Here is a 17013-nt window from a genome sequence, read left to right on the forward strand (position 1 = left end):
AGGGGGAGGGATGGGGATGGGAAGAGATCAGGATCATATGTAAATAGTCTCATGATTTGCCACCGTACAGAATTAGGAATATAACTTGTTTGTATCTATGTTATGAACTAATACTCATTTTATCACGACGCATATGCTTAGTCAGTATAACTGATATGTTCTAGAATTTTGAGCTCCTCTAAAATGTGCAATGTGAATACAGCAAACAGTTTGTCAAATCGTGCTAAATTAGAACTATTTGCTGTGGCATTATTTTGACCTGAGGGTATTTCCTAAAGGAATTTTGCACGAGACTGACATTGAGGTACAGCCCAAGAGCATACATTTTCAAACTAAAGAAAACACTTGCATTGCTTTGAAACTATTAGTTGACTTTGGTCAACCCATGTGATATGACACACCCCTTGTCCTTGTACCATGTATAGCACAACTTAATGACTTCGTAGAATGTTTATGCCAATATATAAAGCAATAGACGCACATTCAATGTTAATGCGATTCTAAAATAACTGTACAATTCATGTTGTGTAATAGCCAGTGAAAATGTAAATATTCTTATTTAAAAATGGAAGTTGTGTTCAAGTTGAATTTTTCCTCCTCCTACAAGCAAAATGTAGGAATAGACTAAAGCAATACTGTTTGACACATACATTAATTTATTCTCCCATGCATACAGTTATGAGTACAACCATTTAAACAACAACCTGAAATATACTGTGATTATCCTTTGAATGGTGGAGAAAAACAACTCTAACAAAGATCAGCCAACATATCATAAGAATACAGACAGGTGCAATACATGATGACCACAACAACGGTAAACACTTCTTTTCTAAAAGTACAACAATTACATGGTCTGTCCTGTCCTGACAAGGTTGCAAGAAGAAGAAAAAAAAAAAAAAAAAAAAGAAAAGAAAAAAAAAACAACATTGAAAGGCTACATGGAAGTACTATCATGTTGGGGAATTTGCTTACAGTACAAGTGTTCATTAATTTTTGATAGATATCAAACTCTGTCACAACTATGTATATTTACAAAACTCAAGTTAATAGACAGTCTCCTTGATAGTAAAAATATGGAACTTCTTGTCCCATTTTTCTTTTAAATTCCAACATTTCTCTTTAATTCTCAAGCTTCAACAGAATGGCATTTTCTGGAATCAAAACGTAATGAAGAATGTCGCAACTTTTTCGGTACTTAATGCTTTAAAAGTTTCCAAAAATTGTATTTTAGAAGCTGAAGATGGGCAGAAAACAAGTATAATGAACATTCAATTATTGTTAATTTTTGCTGGACTACCAACAAAAGACTACAACAGAGAATGAGATAACAGAAATTATAACATACACAAAACAATCAGTCAATAATAAAGTCATAACCAATAAAAGTAATATATTTGTTGCAATATCAGTCTATCATCAAGATGGACTCAGCGCTTTGCTGTGTTATGGTGTAGTGTAAGTAGGGGTAAAGACCAGAGAAAAAAAGTGTGCCAACACATGAAACAAACCCCTCTATGAAATAGACAATGGTGAGTAGAATAGAATTTCTATGAACGAGAAACATAAATGCAGTTTAGATGTTCTTGTTTCAGCCTGAACAGAACAAGGCATAAGCAAAGATTTTGGCAATTTACATTCAGATTGAACTGCTACTATCATCACAATGAATCACAAGAACATAGAAACACGCCATTTGATAATACAATGGTATGTAACTATGTATATAAATATACTTGCACTATGACGCAGTTGAATAGTGCAGAGCAAGACACACAAAAGATTCATTCTATGATGACTTGACTTTTGTTTAAAAAACAAAAAAAAAAAAAAAAAAAAAAAAATTGCTGTTACTAAGTAATTAAATTTGTTTTGTCTTCCTACAAGGTTGTAAAAATGTCTATACATAATCATACACACCCTGCAAAACATTAGAGAAAAGTTCAGTCATTCACACGATATGACTTCCAGGGGGGAAGGGGAGTTGGTTTGCTGTTACTTTGAGAAAGGAAGTTACTTCATTAAATTATAAGATTTGGGTAGCCCTCTTACGAAATTCGATCAACAGTTATGTGCAAAGATATTCCTCGTGTGACAAACAGTGATAATCTAGGTGATGCTTCAGTTAAAGTCAAGGAATCCACATTATTAATGAACTAAATAGACAAGTGGAAAATGTACTTCAGTTCCACATTTATTAAGACATTTGGATAATCTAAAATAATTAAGACAGTTTACTTGTTCTTTTGGCATCATTATACCTAAAAACAGGAACAAAAGTCATAAATTTTTCACATATATGCACATTTTAAAAAACCATCTAGAAAGAATTCTACCAATCCTCAATTCATCATTTCATTATATATGTAATATGAAAATTACATACAATCAACTTACTTTTAAATACCCACAGTAGCATAAACTTTTGGCAAAAAAATATACTAAGGGAGTCAAAACATAAAATCTGATAGAGATGACTTAAGCAACAGGCCTATTGTAAAATCACATTAACTGAAGTCCATGCAAAATTCACAACAAGGAAAGGGAATACCTAACACCACAAACTCTCAAATACTTCAGTAACATTCACTATGTACTTATTAAATAGCTACCAATGCGATTTTTAAAAAAGTATGAAAATGAAAACAAAGGCAGAATCTGTTCAGTTCTTAAATTCTGTCCTCAGATATGTAGGGTGGTTCTTATGAAAATCATTTGTGCCAGTTGACCTTAGGTAACCAGATTGGGAAGCAAAAAGTGATCATACAGGTTAATGATGATTACCAACTCATAATTGAAGAGGTTCCCATTAAAATTTACATTAAGAGGAGTCCAACAAATTATTATCAATGTTCAGGGTTCTACGGTGACAAAAAAAAAGAAAAGAAAATTTAAGTACAATGTGCCAAAACAGTTTGCAACGATGGATCCCAATACACGTACCAATTATCAGTGTATATAGATATTATGAATATCTATAAGATAGATAATAATAGAGGTGGAAATAAGACTGTACTTTGAAGTGAGTTCTCAAGTGCTTGTTGACCCAGTGACTTTTTTTAAATAATGCACTTGAAATGAAATTCCACCAAGAACCCGAATAATAGCAGATGGAAATCCTGTGAACCTGCACCACTCAATGCTATCCCACAGTACCTTTTGAATACGAAACCATGTTCACAATAACAAATATGAATTTGGTAACTGCAGACGTACATGAAAAATTGATGAACAGAACATCTGTAAGCTCCAAAGTGAAAATGACAAATTTCACTTTATTCCAAGAGAAATGTGTTAAGAGTTCTGTAAGACAACCAGTTTGGAGTTCAAGCAGTATTCAACCTAAAGAGGTGAATGTGTGCGCATGGCAATGGCTTCAAAATAAATACCACACCAGCATGAATAAATAAAAAGCCCATATGGATTGCAAAATCTGGTAGCTATGAGAGAAAGCTGCCACGAAACACAGTATAAAAAGTCCAACCAACAATTATAACACCAAAATAAAAATATTATAGTACTCTACAGAAAGAAAACGTCATCAATTAAAATCTATTTCTTTGAAAAGAAAAATGTAAAAATTTGTAAATAGGAACTTGGTCTTTCCCTTTCCAAAATCCCAACATTCAGGGTACAGGAATGAGCACTGGAGAATATTTAACTAACATGCAACTTAAGTCATAACACAAAAACAATACAGCTAACATTTTCATATAGAGAGTTTATATAAATTTGCAGTGATCACTTTACGCTCAAGCCAACAGCAAAACAAAAACGGAATCCAGAAAACAAAGTTATTCACACTGCTTATGATAACAAGAGAAAAATACAAAAGTACAAAGGTGTAGGCAAGCAGCCACAACAACATACAGATACAGTACCATAAAAAGTGAAAGAGAATAAGAAGCAAACAAACCTTACACATTTCACAGTTTTCAACTGGTATAACACTGACAGAATTTGCAAAAATGAAATCAGGGTCTCTAGAGAACACTTTCACAATCTGAAATTGTCAAGTAATTTTTTAATAAACCACCCTGTGTCTTAAGGCAGCCTAATGCGTCAACACAGTGTAAATAGTATCCTGTTATATCACAGAGTCTTTCTTTATTGAAAAGATGAGTGCACTATTCAGTATTGCTGCCTTCACCAGTTCAAATTTTCCTTTAAAAGCTGAAGATTACCTTCATTGAAGTTCCCTCGAAATATCAACTCCTGCTGCTTAACCCATGCATTCATTCTGGACGGACTAACATCTATGCCAACAAAGATCACACACAACCATATTTTATTAGAATATCTACCACAGTCAAAGCATGCCCTACAATAGTGGTAGAATAAATAACAAATAGATAATAGTTAAAATTTTTGAGTTAAATGGGATTTAAAGAAACCCAAACAAACACACACATACACACACATTCGGCAGGTTTAGAAATTGCAGTTCACAAACACAAAGTGCTTTTGATTTTGAAATGGACAGTAATTTGGAGATCAATGCCATCAACACATACAATGTCTCAAAGGGGAACTCCAACATGTAGGTAACTTTAACTTTTTAAATTTGAAATGAATATTAATGTTGACCACGAACAAAGAAAAGAAAACCCACACAACAAAAATACTGTCCCTGTTTCAAAAACTTTAAACCATTTACACAACTGTTCGTTTTTTTTCTGTTTTTTTTTTTTTCATTGTTTTACTATTTTTGTCTTTTGGCAATAAGGGTGGCTTATATGTGCTGTCCATTGATGCGCTTTAATCTATGTAACAAAATACTGAATACAAAAGAGACTTTAAAATGGGCACTGCCCATTTTCAATCTTCCATTCTCACTATGTCTCACATCACACTAGTGCAGTCTACAGCATTCATCTTCGGTATGAAAGTCTTCATAATGATGACCACATAATTCTTTGAACTATTAACTGATCTCTACCTAATTTTCTTCTCTCTTGAAGCACTCAGTAATTCATTTATTCAACTATCCCACCCTAAAATTCTTGAACTAGTTTATAGAAAACAAAACACTCCTGTCCACAATTCTATATTACATTGGCACAGTAACACACAGCAGATGAATGCACTCAAAGAACACATATTAAAAGTTCAGTCTTTGATGAATCCTGTAACAATTACAACAGATTAACTTATTGTCTCATAAAATATTCACCTGCTAGTTTTAAAAAACAAACAAACAAAACCAACCTGCATTTTAGAGCCATCCAACATGGCTGTGTTAATTTGAGGTAGAAATGGTAATGTGAGCAACTCACAACAGCTGAACAAATATTATTTACAAGCTAGCATCCTTCGGACAGCCTGGTGGGATGTCTGAAGAGCCAATGTTGAGCAATGGTGGTATGAACTGTGGTAACGGCTGAGTCATTAGCCGCTGTTGATTGAGTACTCTCTCCATTACACATGAAGCTGAAAGTCTTGCCTCTGCATCATGATCCCAACACTCCTCCATTGTATCACAGAGAGCAGCAAGGCCCTGAAAAATTAAAGAAATGTTTGTAAAGCATATTAGCAACAAATAAACAAGTAACCGATTACAGCAAGCTATGTTATATGAAAATACAAACCGGATGCTTCTTCCAAGTATCTGGGCAAACTGGTCTCTGCTTCTTGTGCACAACGCATTCCTGCATGTCTTCAAGAGTAGGGCGTTTTCCCACCTCCTCTTCAAATGGTAGGCGAGACTCACCAATGGGGCCCTATAACATACAGACAATAATGAAAATCCCTACATAAAGACAAAACATAACAAGATTGCAAATAAATTTACCTCTTGAGCAGTGCACCTGGATGCCAACTCCCACAGTATAAGTCCACATGCATACATGTCAATGCGCAAGAAGGCATCACGAGAGAAGTTGATGGCCCCCTCAAGCACTTCAGGTGCCATGTAGCGCCTTGTACCAACCTAAATAATAAAGAAAACACAAGTGAGCGACATAAGATTACTAGTTAGATATAAATTATTATGACGTGAAATGCAGATCAACTTACCTGGCCATGAGTATCACCACATGATTTTCCAGGTTCAAATAACAGAGCTAAACCAAAGTCTGCAATGCATGCAGTGAGATCTGACTTCAGTAAGACATTTTTAGATTTAAAGTCTCTGTGAGCAATAGCTGGTTTGTAACAGTTTCCTTTTCTTGGAGGCATTTCTTCGTGTAAATGCATAAGCCCTCTGGGGGAAGAAAATAAATAAATTGCAGTGTTGATATTGCTTTTTTTTTCTGAGGAAATTAGGTATGTTAACTGAAATGCTTTCACTTGAGTATACCTTGCCATAGTTTCAGCAATACGGCAGAGCTCTGGCCAGCTAACAATATTGGCTTTCAACCAATCACATAGGGAGCCCTTTTCATGAAATGCAGTAATAAGCCAGAATTCTGCCTGCAAATTATCTCCATGTTGTTCAACACCAATATAGTGTAGAATATTTGGGTGATCAATATCAGGCAACTGATATATTAACTGTTCGCTGACCCAAGATTGCCTTTCCTATAAATCATCACACTTTTTGATTAAAAAAAGGCATGATAACAACTCTTCTTAGGACTTCATCAGCAAAGATTGGAAAATTCAACACACATTTACTAATCATTTTCATTAGTTTGTAAATATCGGTAAAACAACAAATGACTAGGAAACAAACAATTTCAAAAATGAATGAAAAGGAAGGTGGAAAAGTACATTTAAAGTACTTGTAACAAAATAGCTGTCAAGTCACAAATTCCATTTTTTTAAAAATTTCTTTTGCTTTTTAAGTGGAAGGTAGGCCTGTTTACTTTGTCCTACCGAGCGATAAAAGCTCAACAAAAGCTATCAAGAGCTTTTATTTAGATTGTTTATAAGGCATCCTCAACACAGTGTACACCTTATAAATGCCATTAAAACATCAGATATGATTGAATACTGTCTTTCAAAGTGAACCTTGCCAATTAATCAATTTGAAAGACATGCCCTGCCAACCTCAAGAAGGCGAGAGCAATTAATACCTGAATGTGGAAGACTTTGACAGCAACAGTTTCAGTCCGATATTGTGCTTTCCAGACTGCTCCAAAGCGACCCCGAGCTTTCACTTCAAGAAGTTGGATAGGGAGTAGACCTTGGGAGGGAGCATCTTGAGCTTGGGGCCTTGGCTCCATGGTCGGTACCTGTAAGCAACCTCGAACATTTAGCATACAATTTGAAACAATACACACTACAAAGGTGATATAAGAGAAAGAAAGAGAGAATTTGTGCAATCAAAATACTAAACAGTGCTTTTAACAGTGATTGTGCAAGCACCCTTGATTTTCTATATCTGTTGAGATCATTCAAACTTAATTAGGATTCGAATTTCACATTTTGTTCAGTGTCCTCTTTGAAAGCTTACTGAGTAACGCTATAACTACAGAACTTAAAGTGAGGCTTGGGTGAAATCAAATGAAAAATATTGACGAAGAAATTACCTTAATGCAAAACGAATCAAGATTAAATGCTGTGTGAAAGTTGTTTTACCGTGATTTTTTAACAAGTAACTGTATGTGGCAATGCTCGTAAGAACAACTTCTTGTTGATGGAGTCCCCAAAAGATAAGATATTCAGATGTGGAAGATAAAATATATGTGGGGACTGCTGTAGATCTTAAAGGGAAAAATATTTGGCTACTCTTAAAATACTGTAACAGAATAATCATTTTGGAAGACAGTTTTTGATTGACCCATTTCACCCAAGTCTCACCATAAGATTCAAAAACAATTCATACATTTGATAAAAGATAGAATGAATAAAAGTGAGTGGTAAAGAAAGAGAATGCATGTGTTTTTAATGATAGATGGAATAGATAGGTCATAAAACGACAAGGCAAACATGAGTATTTCATTTGGTATTTCATGGGCAAGCATGCTTTTGATAAAGTGGGAAACTATTTCTTTTGTTCAACAAAAGTCAACTGTCCCACACCATGTCTGTTTCTTTAGATAAAAAATGTACAATCATAAAACCTTCTTAGAAAAAATAATAATTGTTTTGCACATCTGCTTTCAAATTCTGATCAGTTTGATCCAACATAACAGATGCAAATTCTAAGCACAGCATGAACTGAACCATTGACAGTTCCTGAGTGGTGGATCCACAGCTAAGCTACAGCAAATCTAAAAGTGGACAGACACAAGCAGTGTCATGTTTTAGTACCACTCTAGAAATAAAAATAGCAGCCCATATAAAGTTGCAAAATAGGAGATGATCAAATATACAGCCTTTGCATTTGTAGTATGGTTTTGAACATCTCATTTCAGTAAAACAACGCTAGACAATCAATCACGCATGCAAAATGAATGGAAAACATGTCACTCACCCACTGAACAGGAATCACCCATAAAGGAGAGGCATGGACAAACGTATAAGACCAATGAATATATATGTATCCATATCCTACACCTACTATGGGTGACCCTAATTGTTTATTGAGGTATCTACTGAGATAGGTGTCTAAATATGTTCTCATCAATTTAAATCTTATTTTAAGTTAGAGGATGGTGTATGCATATTTATAGGGCAAGTATGAATAGAATATAAATGAAGATATACTAATCAGGAGGAGAAAAAAAAACTTTACCTCATTGAAGTAAGCCATTTTGTGTCGTCTCCAAACATAGTAAGTGATAGCTGTAATGACAGCTACAACCAGCAATACCAAGAGTATACTTAAAATATACTTAAATTCTTGATTAGCTGCAGGAACAGGTGCTAGAAAAAGAAACCATGGTAGAGTTACAAAGCAAATCATGTCAAAGGTCCATAATTGGCAGTAAATTAAAGGTAAAAATTACTTTGTTGGGTTGGCGGGGGTGCGGGAGTGGGCTCCCAGGTGAACTCTTTGTTACACATGTCCCCTTCACAACAGCAAAAGAACATATCTTTCTCAGGGCCTTCCCTCTTCTCCACGCATCTGGGCTGGTTATAGCATTCCATGTTGTTGAGAAAACATCCCTGTTCAAGTAAAGTTTTATTATTTTATATTGCAAAAACATTAGTTATAAATTTAAAATTAGCTGATTAGTTTATTTGTAAGCTTACCTTGAGTTTGACATAAGGTTGTCCTTTAGAATTATTTTGCCAAAGCACAAAACAATGGTGGCGTTTAGTTTCATCATTGCTGCATTCCTGAGTTCCATTGCAGCCACTTTCTGATTCGAGGCACATAGTTTCATTATGAAACTCACAACGGTTTGTCACCAAAATAGCATGAGTGCTAGTGTGATGTACTGTAAAAAGGCAGACGTAATTATTTACATGTTGCAAATTCTGACAACATAAACAAAAATTTATTGAATGTCCCAGAAAAAAGTGTAAAATTACAAAAAGTTCATAGAATTAAATTGGAATAATTTAGGAACCGACCCATGAGTATCGTTTTAAAATTAAGGAAAACAGTAAAACTTCCAAGATGGGGGGCACTTAACTATGCATGAAATAAGACAATGAAACCCCTTGACCTAATTGAGAAAATGGTGATGAACTATGACATAAAGATTATGGGGATAATAGGGTGGGTACACAAGCCCAAAGATAGCAAGAAAACCAAACTCAACTTACCAAAACAGATAACAATAACAACCAGCAGAAACAACCATCTCTGCAGGGTTGACATGCTCAATCTTGTGTTGCCAGACATTTTGATGGTCTTAGGACAGCTTTCGGGGATGTGAGAGGTCAGTAAGTTCTTTGGGACTCACATTTAGCACTCCAGTGGAACAAAATAGTCGGTAGCATGACCTGTACAACCCTTTAGGGTACATTAGGCTAGCCCAGACCCTCTCAACAATGCATACATTAACGTTGATTCAAACTTGGTAGGACGACAAGGGATGATATTTAAAAAGTTTCCGAAGAGATGGACGAGTCACACATATAGCGGATTCTAGTTAAGTCCAGCTTTACATGAACAACGCAGGGTTTGAAACCGACAAGGCCTAAAGTATTAGCAACAATTTCTCGCTGGCAGAAGACTTCGCACAACTTGCTGGGTGCTTGAAATCCGGTGGATATGGTTTTCCGATGATCACTCGGTATTAAAAGGAGTCACTAAATACCAAGGCAACACAAATTTCACGAAAAATCCTCAAGATTTATATAAATATCCAATAAAACTTTATGGATAAACACTTGCTTCACCAATATGGCGGCAACACAGCACGAACACTCGATTTTCTTCTTCTTTTTCTTCTTCTTGCTGTTAATGAGGCTACCCGCAACCCTCGAAGGGCCCCGCTGGAAAAACGCTCCCAAGAACGTCGAGGCTTGTATGACTGAGTTAAATCAACGCAGAGGTGAAATATACCGGCAGTTGAAAAATTGCGCGAGGGGAAAGTGTGAAAGCTGTCAGAAAACTGCTATTTTGTCGTTCCGAAACGTCTTTCAATTCGAGAAGGCGACGCACGCTGAATTTGACAACAACGGTGCCCGCTAGGGGTGGGGGGCGCATGGGGGCTGCGAGGGCGCGGGATGGGGCGGAGGGGTGATGGTGAGGGGAGGAGAGGGGTGGGGCGACGCTAGCGTCCCGTCCCGGCCGCGGTGCCTCGCGGGGTTCGCGGCGCGGGGGTACACACAACATAAAGGCGTTATGGCGGATGAGTGACCATGGGGGGCGGGAGTGCTTCGCAGTAGATTTTGGACTATGAGGACTGTTGTAAACGACTGTTTTTGCTCGGATTGTGTTGCCTGTTTCAATCAAGATGAACCTACAACAGACGTGTCGCCTATGCTTAGGACAGGGAGGAGTCCTTTCTCCCATTTTCCAGGAGTCCGTTGGGGGTGGCGAGGGCAGCCGAAGCGCGCCCCAGCCAGCCCAACCCCAGCCAACCCTGCCCCTCAGGATCATGGCCTGTGTGCCCATCCAGGTGAGTTAAAAACTCGTGCCGTAGTGTCCTTTGTCTTTCGCATGATTCAAGTTTTGCCGGTTGCGTAGTTGAGCGGGACTCTGCGCCCGAGGGTCGATAAAGTGCTTGGGCTTCAACCCCCTTGCTGTTGACCTAGGACCCAGTGATGCTCAACAACCCGCCAAGCTTGTTCGGTCTTCGGGCCTTTGTTCTGTGGCGTGTCCCGAAGCCTCGTCGAATGCACTTTTCTTTCATGATATTGTTCGTTTTAATCGAATTTGTTCTCTATTGGTCGTTCCTGGCCCAAAGCCCATAGGTTTTGTTATTGTTTTTGGTGTTGTTGGTTTGCGCCGCACATCTGTCACTCGCGCCGAGCCGTAACGGTTTTCTCATATCTTGACAATAAAATGAATAAGCGTTTGATACACAACCCCTAAGGCATTACTGCTGCGCCAAAATATTTCACTCATACCTGTTTTGGATCAATATCTGCCATAGATATCACCATTAATAGTTTAGGTGACTTGTGATGGAACAAAGGCTGTCTGTGTGGCTTCCTTTGTCTTACCATCTGCTCATTGCTCATTCATTAAGCAGACCCGCTAGTGTTCTCCCACTGTTTCATTACTTCTACCGGCCAGGAATCTTAAATTCCGTTTCCTTTAACGTTTTCATCCTAACACTCATTGAAGACTATTTGAAATTCTTTTAGGTGAAAATAAAAAAATAAACTATTGTTTCTGATTGCTATGAATCGTTTAATGAGAGCATATCAGGGTTCCAAAAACAACTCGTTCTTGGCAGCCGCAATATCCAGGCCACTTAAAGCTCAAACTTTAAGCTTAACTACTTGAAACCAACCAGTAAATCATAAAGTTTATTCAGTATTTCACATTCCATCTGAAAAAAAATTGAAATATAATTCATTTCTGAATTGTGTGTGCTTAACTTTAGTTTTACCATTACGGCCGCTGTTAATCCTTGCCCTTTGCACACCAACTCTTTTTCATAATGCCCTGGGAAATTGCTTTTGTGGGGCTGCCAGGCGTTGAAAATCACAATACTTCATTCATTTATTTAATTATTTTTTTTAAATTCAGGCGCTCAGCCAAATCATGCTAGAATTAATCATTAATTCCTTAAACTTCATAACATGCTGATTTTATTTTCAAGTCTTATCATAGCGTTAAATTATTTGGCAGTTGTAATTGATTTGGCGCATAGATGTAAACATTATGTTCAAAGTTATCCTTTAGTTATATTTAATTGTGGAGCATGATTACAATGAATAGAATATTATTGTGTCTTATTAAAGCTGTGTATCATTTGTTTCAGGTTCTTGAAGGAGATGCTCTCCCAGCACAGATCTGCCATAGGTGCTTGTATCAAGTGGAGCGTTCTTATGACTTTAAAGAGCAATGTGTAACCTCAGATAAAATTCTTCGTCAGTATGTTGCACAAACTCTTGATCAATCTAAGAAAAGAGTAAGCCTTCACTTGCAGTCAAGCAAATTTTTTAAACTATGATAAGAAAATATTTTCATACTTGTGTGTTTTTCCTATTGTAATTTTTAGCATGAAGACTTACCCTCTGATGGTGCAGCTTCTGCTGGAAAAAAGTTGCATTCATCAAAAGAAGATAAAGTGGATGGCACATTCCATGGGCTTGTGGATTTGTCTTCGGTAAGCGCCAGTCAATGAGATTAAAACTTGAACTTGTTCGTATTTTAGTACTATAATTTAATTTCTCTGATATCTTTTTAGGTGATAGAAGGTGGTCCAACCAAGAAAGCCAAGTTGTCAGAAGCTCACAAGGAGGTAAAATTCAACATTTTGCAGTCTAAACTTTCAGCTATTATTCACCAACGTCCAACTGTCTCACCTGAAGAGGATGTGGATTCTGGTCTTTTGGAATCACTTGCTGATTGTGATGACCTCCAAGTAGTGAAAAGTGAAGGTGAAGGTGAGGCACATCAATATGACAAAATGGACGATGACCTTTCTGATAGATCTGATTCGTCTGAAGATGAGATACGTTTGCGTTGCAAAATGTGCAAGGATACATTCCCTTTCATTGATATTTTAGAGTCTCATGAGGCTGCACATGATGCCAATGACTCTCCCTACGCATGCTCTATTTGTGACAAGGTGTTCTCTGAAAGAAGTCTCTTAGATGCTCATTGGCAGGTCCATAGTGGGGAAAATCCTCTGCAGTGTCCTCTATGTGAAACAGTCTTTTCTAGTGAAGACTTAATGGAGAATCACTTGGAGAGTCATGATTCCAGTCTTCCCTTCTCATGTTTAACATGTGACAAAGCGTATGCCACTCGATCAGATCTGATCAAGCACTCAGTCATTCATTCTGGCTTACGACCATTCAAATGTAAAATTTGTCCCAAAGAGTTTGCCAGGAGCACAAATTTCAACAAACACATGAGAGTTCACATTGGTCAGAAATCTTTCTGTTGTAATGAATGTCCCAAAATGTTCAGAACCAAAGGTGACTTGCATCGGCATGAAATCATTCATACTGGTCAAAAGCCATATTCCTGTTCTTTGTGCAACTTATCCTTCAACCGTAAAGATAAACTGGTTCGACATGAAAGGCTTCACTCTTCAGGGAATCCTTTTAACCCCCATGGTATGATGTTTAAAGGTGATGATCAGCCAGTGCAGGAGGAAGCAACTGATCTAAGCATGCCTTCTAAAAAAGATGCATTCAATGATCAGCAGTCTGAGAGCATGGAGTTTAATGATGATGAAAGTACTGTTGACACTGAGCCCGACAACCAGCTGCAAATATGCGAGGACCCTATTGATGAAGGCAATTCTGATAACCAAACTTGTGATGCCCTTAAACACGAAGAAAGTGAAAAACAAGCAGGTGTTGAATCAATGGTTATAAGCCTTGATCCATTTCAAATGGAGCGAATGGATTCTAGCTTGAAAGAATCAGACATACCACCTAACTTTCCTTTGTCTTCCATCAAGTCCGAGTATGAGAAGGAAGAATTTTCTCCCAATGAGAATGACATGGATGGTAATATCCAGGAAAATACCAAGCCCTATGCATGCGAGTACTGCCCAAAGAAATTTGCAGACAAGAGTTACATGAAAACTCACCAACTCACACATTTGGGTATCCGACCTCATGCATGTAGCTACTGTGGTAAAGGATTCTTTCGTAGACGAGAGCTGCTTCGTCATGAAGCTGTGCACACAGGTATCAAGCCTTTTACTTGCAAGACCTGTAATAAAGCTTTTGCTCGATCAGACAAACTTATGCGTCATGAACGTACACATGGTGAACCAAAAAACTTTAATTGCTCTCAGTGCCCTGCTGTATTTTCACGCAAAGATGAGTTGTCTAGGCATGGAATGTGTCATACTGGTGAACGCCCACATTGTTGCTCTCAGTGCTTTAAGTCCTTCTTCTCTCGCGCTGAGCTAACTAGACATGAAAAAACACATGCAGGTTTGAAGCCTTTTAAATGTGACTATTGTGACCAGTCTTTCCACCGTCGCGATAAGTTAAATCGCCATGTTCGTACTCACTTGTCACCGGCTGCACCATCAGCTGATACAAACATCCTAGGCACAGTCCATCTTCATGATTTGTTGGCTGCTCATTGTGGTCAGCACTTTGCTGCTGAAGTTCGTGTGAAAGAAGAGAAGGCTGAAGTAGGTGATGAGCTGAAGGTGAGGGTTGATGGTTCCATTGATGCTAGGGCCCTTGCTCGCCTTAACCAGAACCCTGATATTCATCTTATTCCATTGAAGCAAAACTAATGCACAGGAGCTGTTTTGTAAACATTCCATATTTATTTTAGTCATCTAGCCCAATGATTTTCCTCGCATTTTTCATGCCTATTTGGGTTTATTTGTCTTTTTTTTTTCTAGGTACTAGTAGTCAGTTAATTTGTTTGGTTATTTTAGTAACAGTAACTTATACTGTGAACTTTATTTTGTTAGTAACTTACTGCACCAAAGTATTCTCTCTTGTGAAGGCTGTTGAGTCTTCCAGCACATTTTCTCAAGACTAGTCCACAGAATGCATACATTCACTTTAGTTATTAAGTCATGTACCTAAGGTATTAAAAAAATGTTGTGTCTTTGAGTTTGTGTTGAGGTACTTCCTACACACAATCTCTGTGATAGTAAACTTTGCAGGGATAGCTTAGCCTGAATTCAGGTGCTCAAAGCATCAGTGTTCCATTGAATGGGGTAAACTCACCAAGACCTATGTGAGATATGTAACTTATTTTTATATTTATTTAAGTATTTATTTATTTATTCCTTTTTCTTCTCAATTTCCAAAGGGAAGTTTGGCTTAATTTATGATATGTATTCTAGTTAAAGCAAAGATTTTGATCATTGTACTTTTGTGCATTGGTCAGATCTGCAATATTTGTTGTCAAAAGACAACTTAACATTCCAATTGAATTTTTTCTTCTCAAAGCCATTTTTATGCTCAAGAAAGACTAAATGTTTGTCGTTTTTACTGCGGAAAAGAGTATCCTGAAAAGACTGCTAGTATTGATAAATTATGCCTTTATTTAAGTCTTGAAACTCCAAACTTGTCTGAGAGGCCTAGGCATATCATTATGTTATCATGGTACTTATGACTGATTGTGCAGGCTTTTCCTTCCATTCAGACCTAACATTCCATGGTATTAATTTCTTCCAAAGATGATTGCTCTCTGTACTAAGGAGAATTTTTGAAACCAAATTGTTAAGCCCATGATATACCTGAAACAAAGATTGACTGCCCACTACTAATATTTTTGATACTGAAACAGTCTTTAGCAAAACAACCCCTATTCTTAAGAACTATTTTTATACCCTTTTTTTTTTTTAAAGTTACGGTGTGTCTCAAGGTTGTGAACTTATGACTCAAAAGTCTTTTTTTTTCTTTACACTCACCAAAGATCTAAACAAGATTTGAACAAAGAAGTCGGTTTCTGCCACTGTACAAAGAATTCCTGTCTTTCCCATTTCACGTTGGCATTGTCCTCTCTACATTTCCATTATATTGTATGTAACTACTTTATTTAGCATAGCAACCACTAAGTCATCATTGTCATTGTTTCTCTCATTTATCACTATTTTGGTTGTGATGTTACAACATTACGTACATTCCTCTTCTATTTTGTATCATGCTCTGCTAAACCAAATATTTTATCTAACCATGGCTACTTATTTACCAATGAAACAATGTGTGTGCCTTAATTCTGCGTCATTATCCAAAGCTAATATTTTGCTAGTCAGGCATTGTTTATTCAAACCTTTCACTGACTTGAAAGAAAGTCTCAGTTTGTCTTCCCTGAATGTTTCTCATACATGTATTAGAGTAGTACTCAAAAGGAACAGGAAAATTTCTGTTGCTCTGACATGTACCCCTTTGTTTTTTTGGAGCTCTAGTCGTTGAGGTTAATATAAGATTTTGACAAAATGTCTCTAGAAATAGTTTTGCTTAATTTGTGAACACTTTTCCTCTTATTGTATTTTTTAAAAAGTGTGATTGCTCATCCAGAATGTCATTTAAAATGTTCCTGGAATTCAAGTTCCTCCTTGGATTCACACATGAATGGTTCAGTTTAAATTTGTGCATGTGTCTGTCTATTGTTCATTCCCTAACTTGTTAGTCTGTTGTGAGCATGGACTATGTTGCAATCCCAAACCAGTATTCATCTGAGTCAAACTTGCTCAATTTTTTAATGGTCAATGTAATTTTGGTTTTTCTTTTCAATTTCTTAAGGGAAGAAAGTTAAATCAATATTTTCAGGAATTGTCTATGTATGATCAAAGGAAGATATTTTTCTATTTGGTTGTAGTGCTTCCCAATGGTGTGTTGTGCATCAGTGTAAATACTGTACAAATGTGGTTGTGCACAATGCAGTGAGTGTGTGATGTAGTTCTAATAATTATCAAAAATAAACACACAGATAAATTTGGTGTCAGTCATTTAGCAATTTGCCACCGAAGCCAATTTTCATGACCAGCGAGTTAATTGCCATGCAGTTACTGTCTAGATTTGGAATGTATGGCCATTGTATGAACACTGATCTTTCATCAAACTGAATTGCTCTTTCCCACTGGGAGACCAATCTTGGTTTACTGAGTGTGGGTT

General features: G+C 36.9%; 3 protein-coding genes across 3 annotated transcripts in view; 2 read left to right on the plus strand and 1 right to left on the minus strand.

Annotated features, from left to right (window-relative positions):
• Nucleotides 1-638: 638 nt before the first annotated feature.
• LOC113207341 (activin receptor type-2A) lies at nucleotides 639-10231 on the minus strand. Its single transcript, XM_026423863.2, has 11 exons — nucleotides 9601-10231; nucleotides 9082-9269; nucleotides 8835-8994; nucleotides 8621-8751; nucleotides 7017-7175; nucleotides 6299-6519; nucleotides 6016-6202; nucleotides 5792-5929; nucleotides 5589-5720; nucleotides 5209-5497; nucleotides 639-5126 (listed from the first exon to the last, which is right to left on the minus strand). The coding sequence occupies exons 1-10, from the start codon at nucleotides 9677-9679 to the stop codon at nucleotides 5297-5299; spliced, it is 1596 nt and encodes a 531-aa protein (XP_026279648.1). The 5' UTR covers nucleotides 9680-10231; the 3' UTR covers nucleotides 639-5126; nucleotides 5209-5296.
• A 317-nt stretch (nucleotides 10232-10548) lies between these two features.
• LOC113207355 (zinc finger protein 431-like) lies at nucleotides 10549-16833 on the plus strand. Its single transcript, XM_026423881.2, has 4 exons — nucleotides 10549-10904; nucleotides 12219-12368; nucleotides 12459-12566; nucleotides 12648-16833. Exons 1-4 carry the CDS (start codon nucleotides 10740-10742, stop codon nucleotides 14670-14672), a joined length of 2448 nt encoding a protein of 815 aa, XP_026279666.1. The 5' UTR covers nucleotides 10549-10739; the 3' UTR covers nucleotides 14673-16833.
• Nucleotides 15496-17013, plus strand: part of LOC113207378 (uncharacterized) — a 78591-nt gene continuing 77073 nt past the window's right edge. The window contains exon 1 of the mRNA XM_052277695.1: nucleotides 15496-15553. Coding sequence (XP_052133655.1) covers nucleotides 15496-15553 — 58 coding nt within the window. The remainder of the gene's footprint in view (nucleotides 15554-17013) is intronic.

This window comes from Frankliniella occidentalis, unplaced genomic scaffold, assembly GCF_000697945.3.
Source record: "Frankliniella occidentalis isolate FOCC.00 unplaced genomic scaffold, Focc_3.1 Scaffold11, whole genome shotgun sequence".
In the NCBI taxonomy this organism is placed as follows: Eukaryota; Metazoa; Arthropoda; class Insecta; order Thysanoptera; family Thripidae; genus Frankliniella; species Frankliniella occidentalis.

Coding starts and splice junctions, on each gene's coding strand:
- LOC113207341 (XM_026423863.2), bottom strand. CDS start 9,679: ATGTCTGGCAACACAAGATTGAGCATGTCAACCCTGCAGAGATGGTTG. Junction 8,995..9,081: donor AACCTTATGTCAAACTCAAG/GTAAGCTTACAA, acceptor TTACTTGAACAG/GGATGTTTTCTCAACAACAT. Junction 7,176..8,620: donor AAATGGCTTACTTCAATGAG/GTAAAGTTTTTT, acceptor GGTTGCTTACAG/GTACCGACCATGGAGCCAAG.
- LOC113207355 (XM_026423881.2), top strand. CDS start 10,740: ATGAACCTACAACAGACGTGTCGCCTATGCTTAGGACAGGGAGGAGTC. Junction 12,369..12,458: donor TTGATCAATCTAAGAAAAGA/GTAAGCCTTCAC, acceptor TGTAATTTTTAG/CATGAAGACTTACCCTCTGA. Junction 12,567..12,647: donor GGCTTGTGGATTTGTCTTCG/GTAAGCGCCAGT, acceptor ATATCTTTTTAG/GTGATAGAAGGTGGTCCAAC.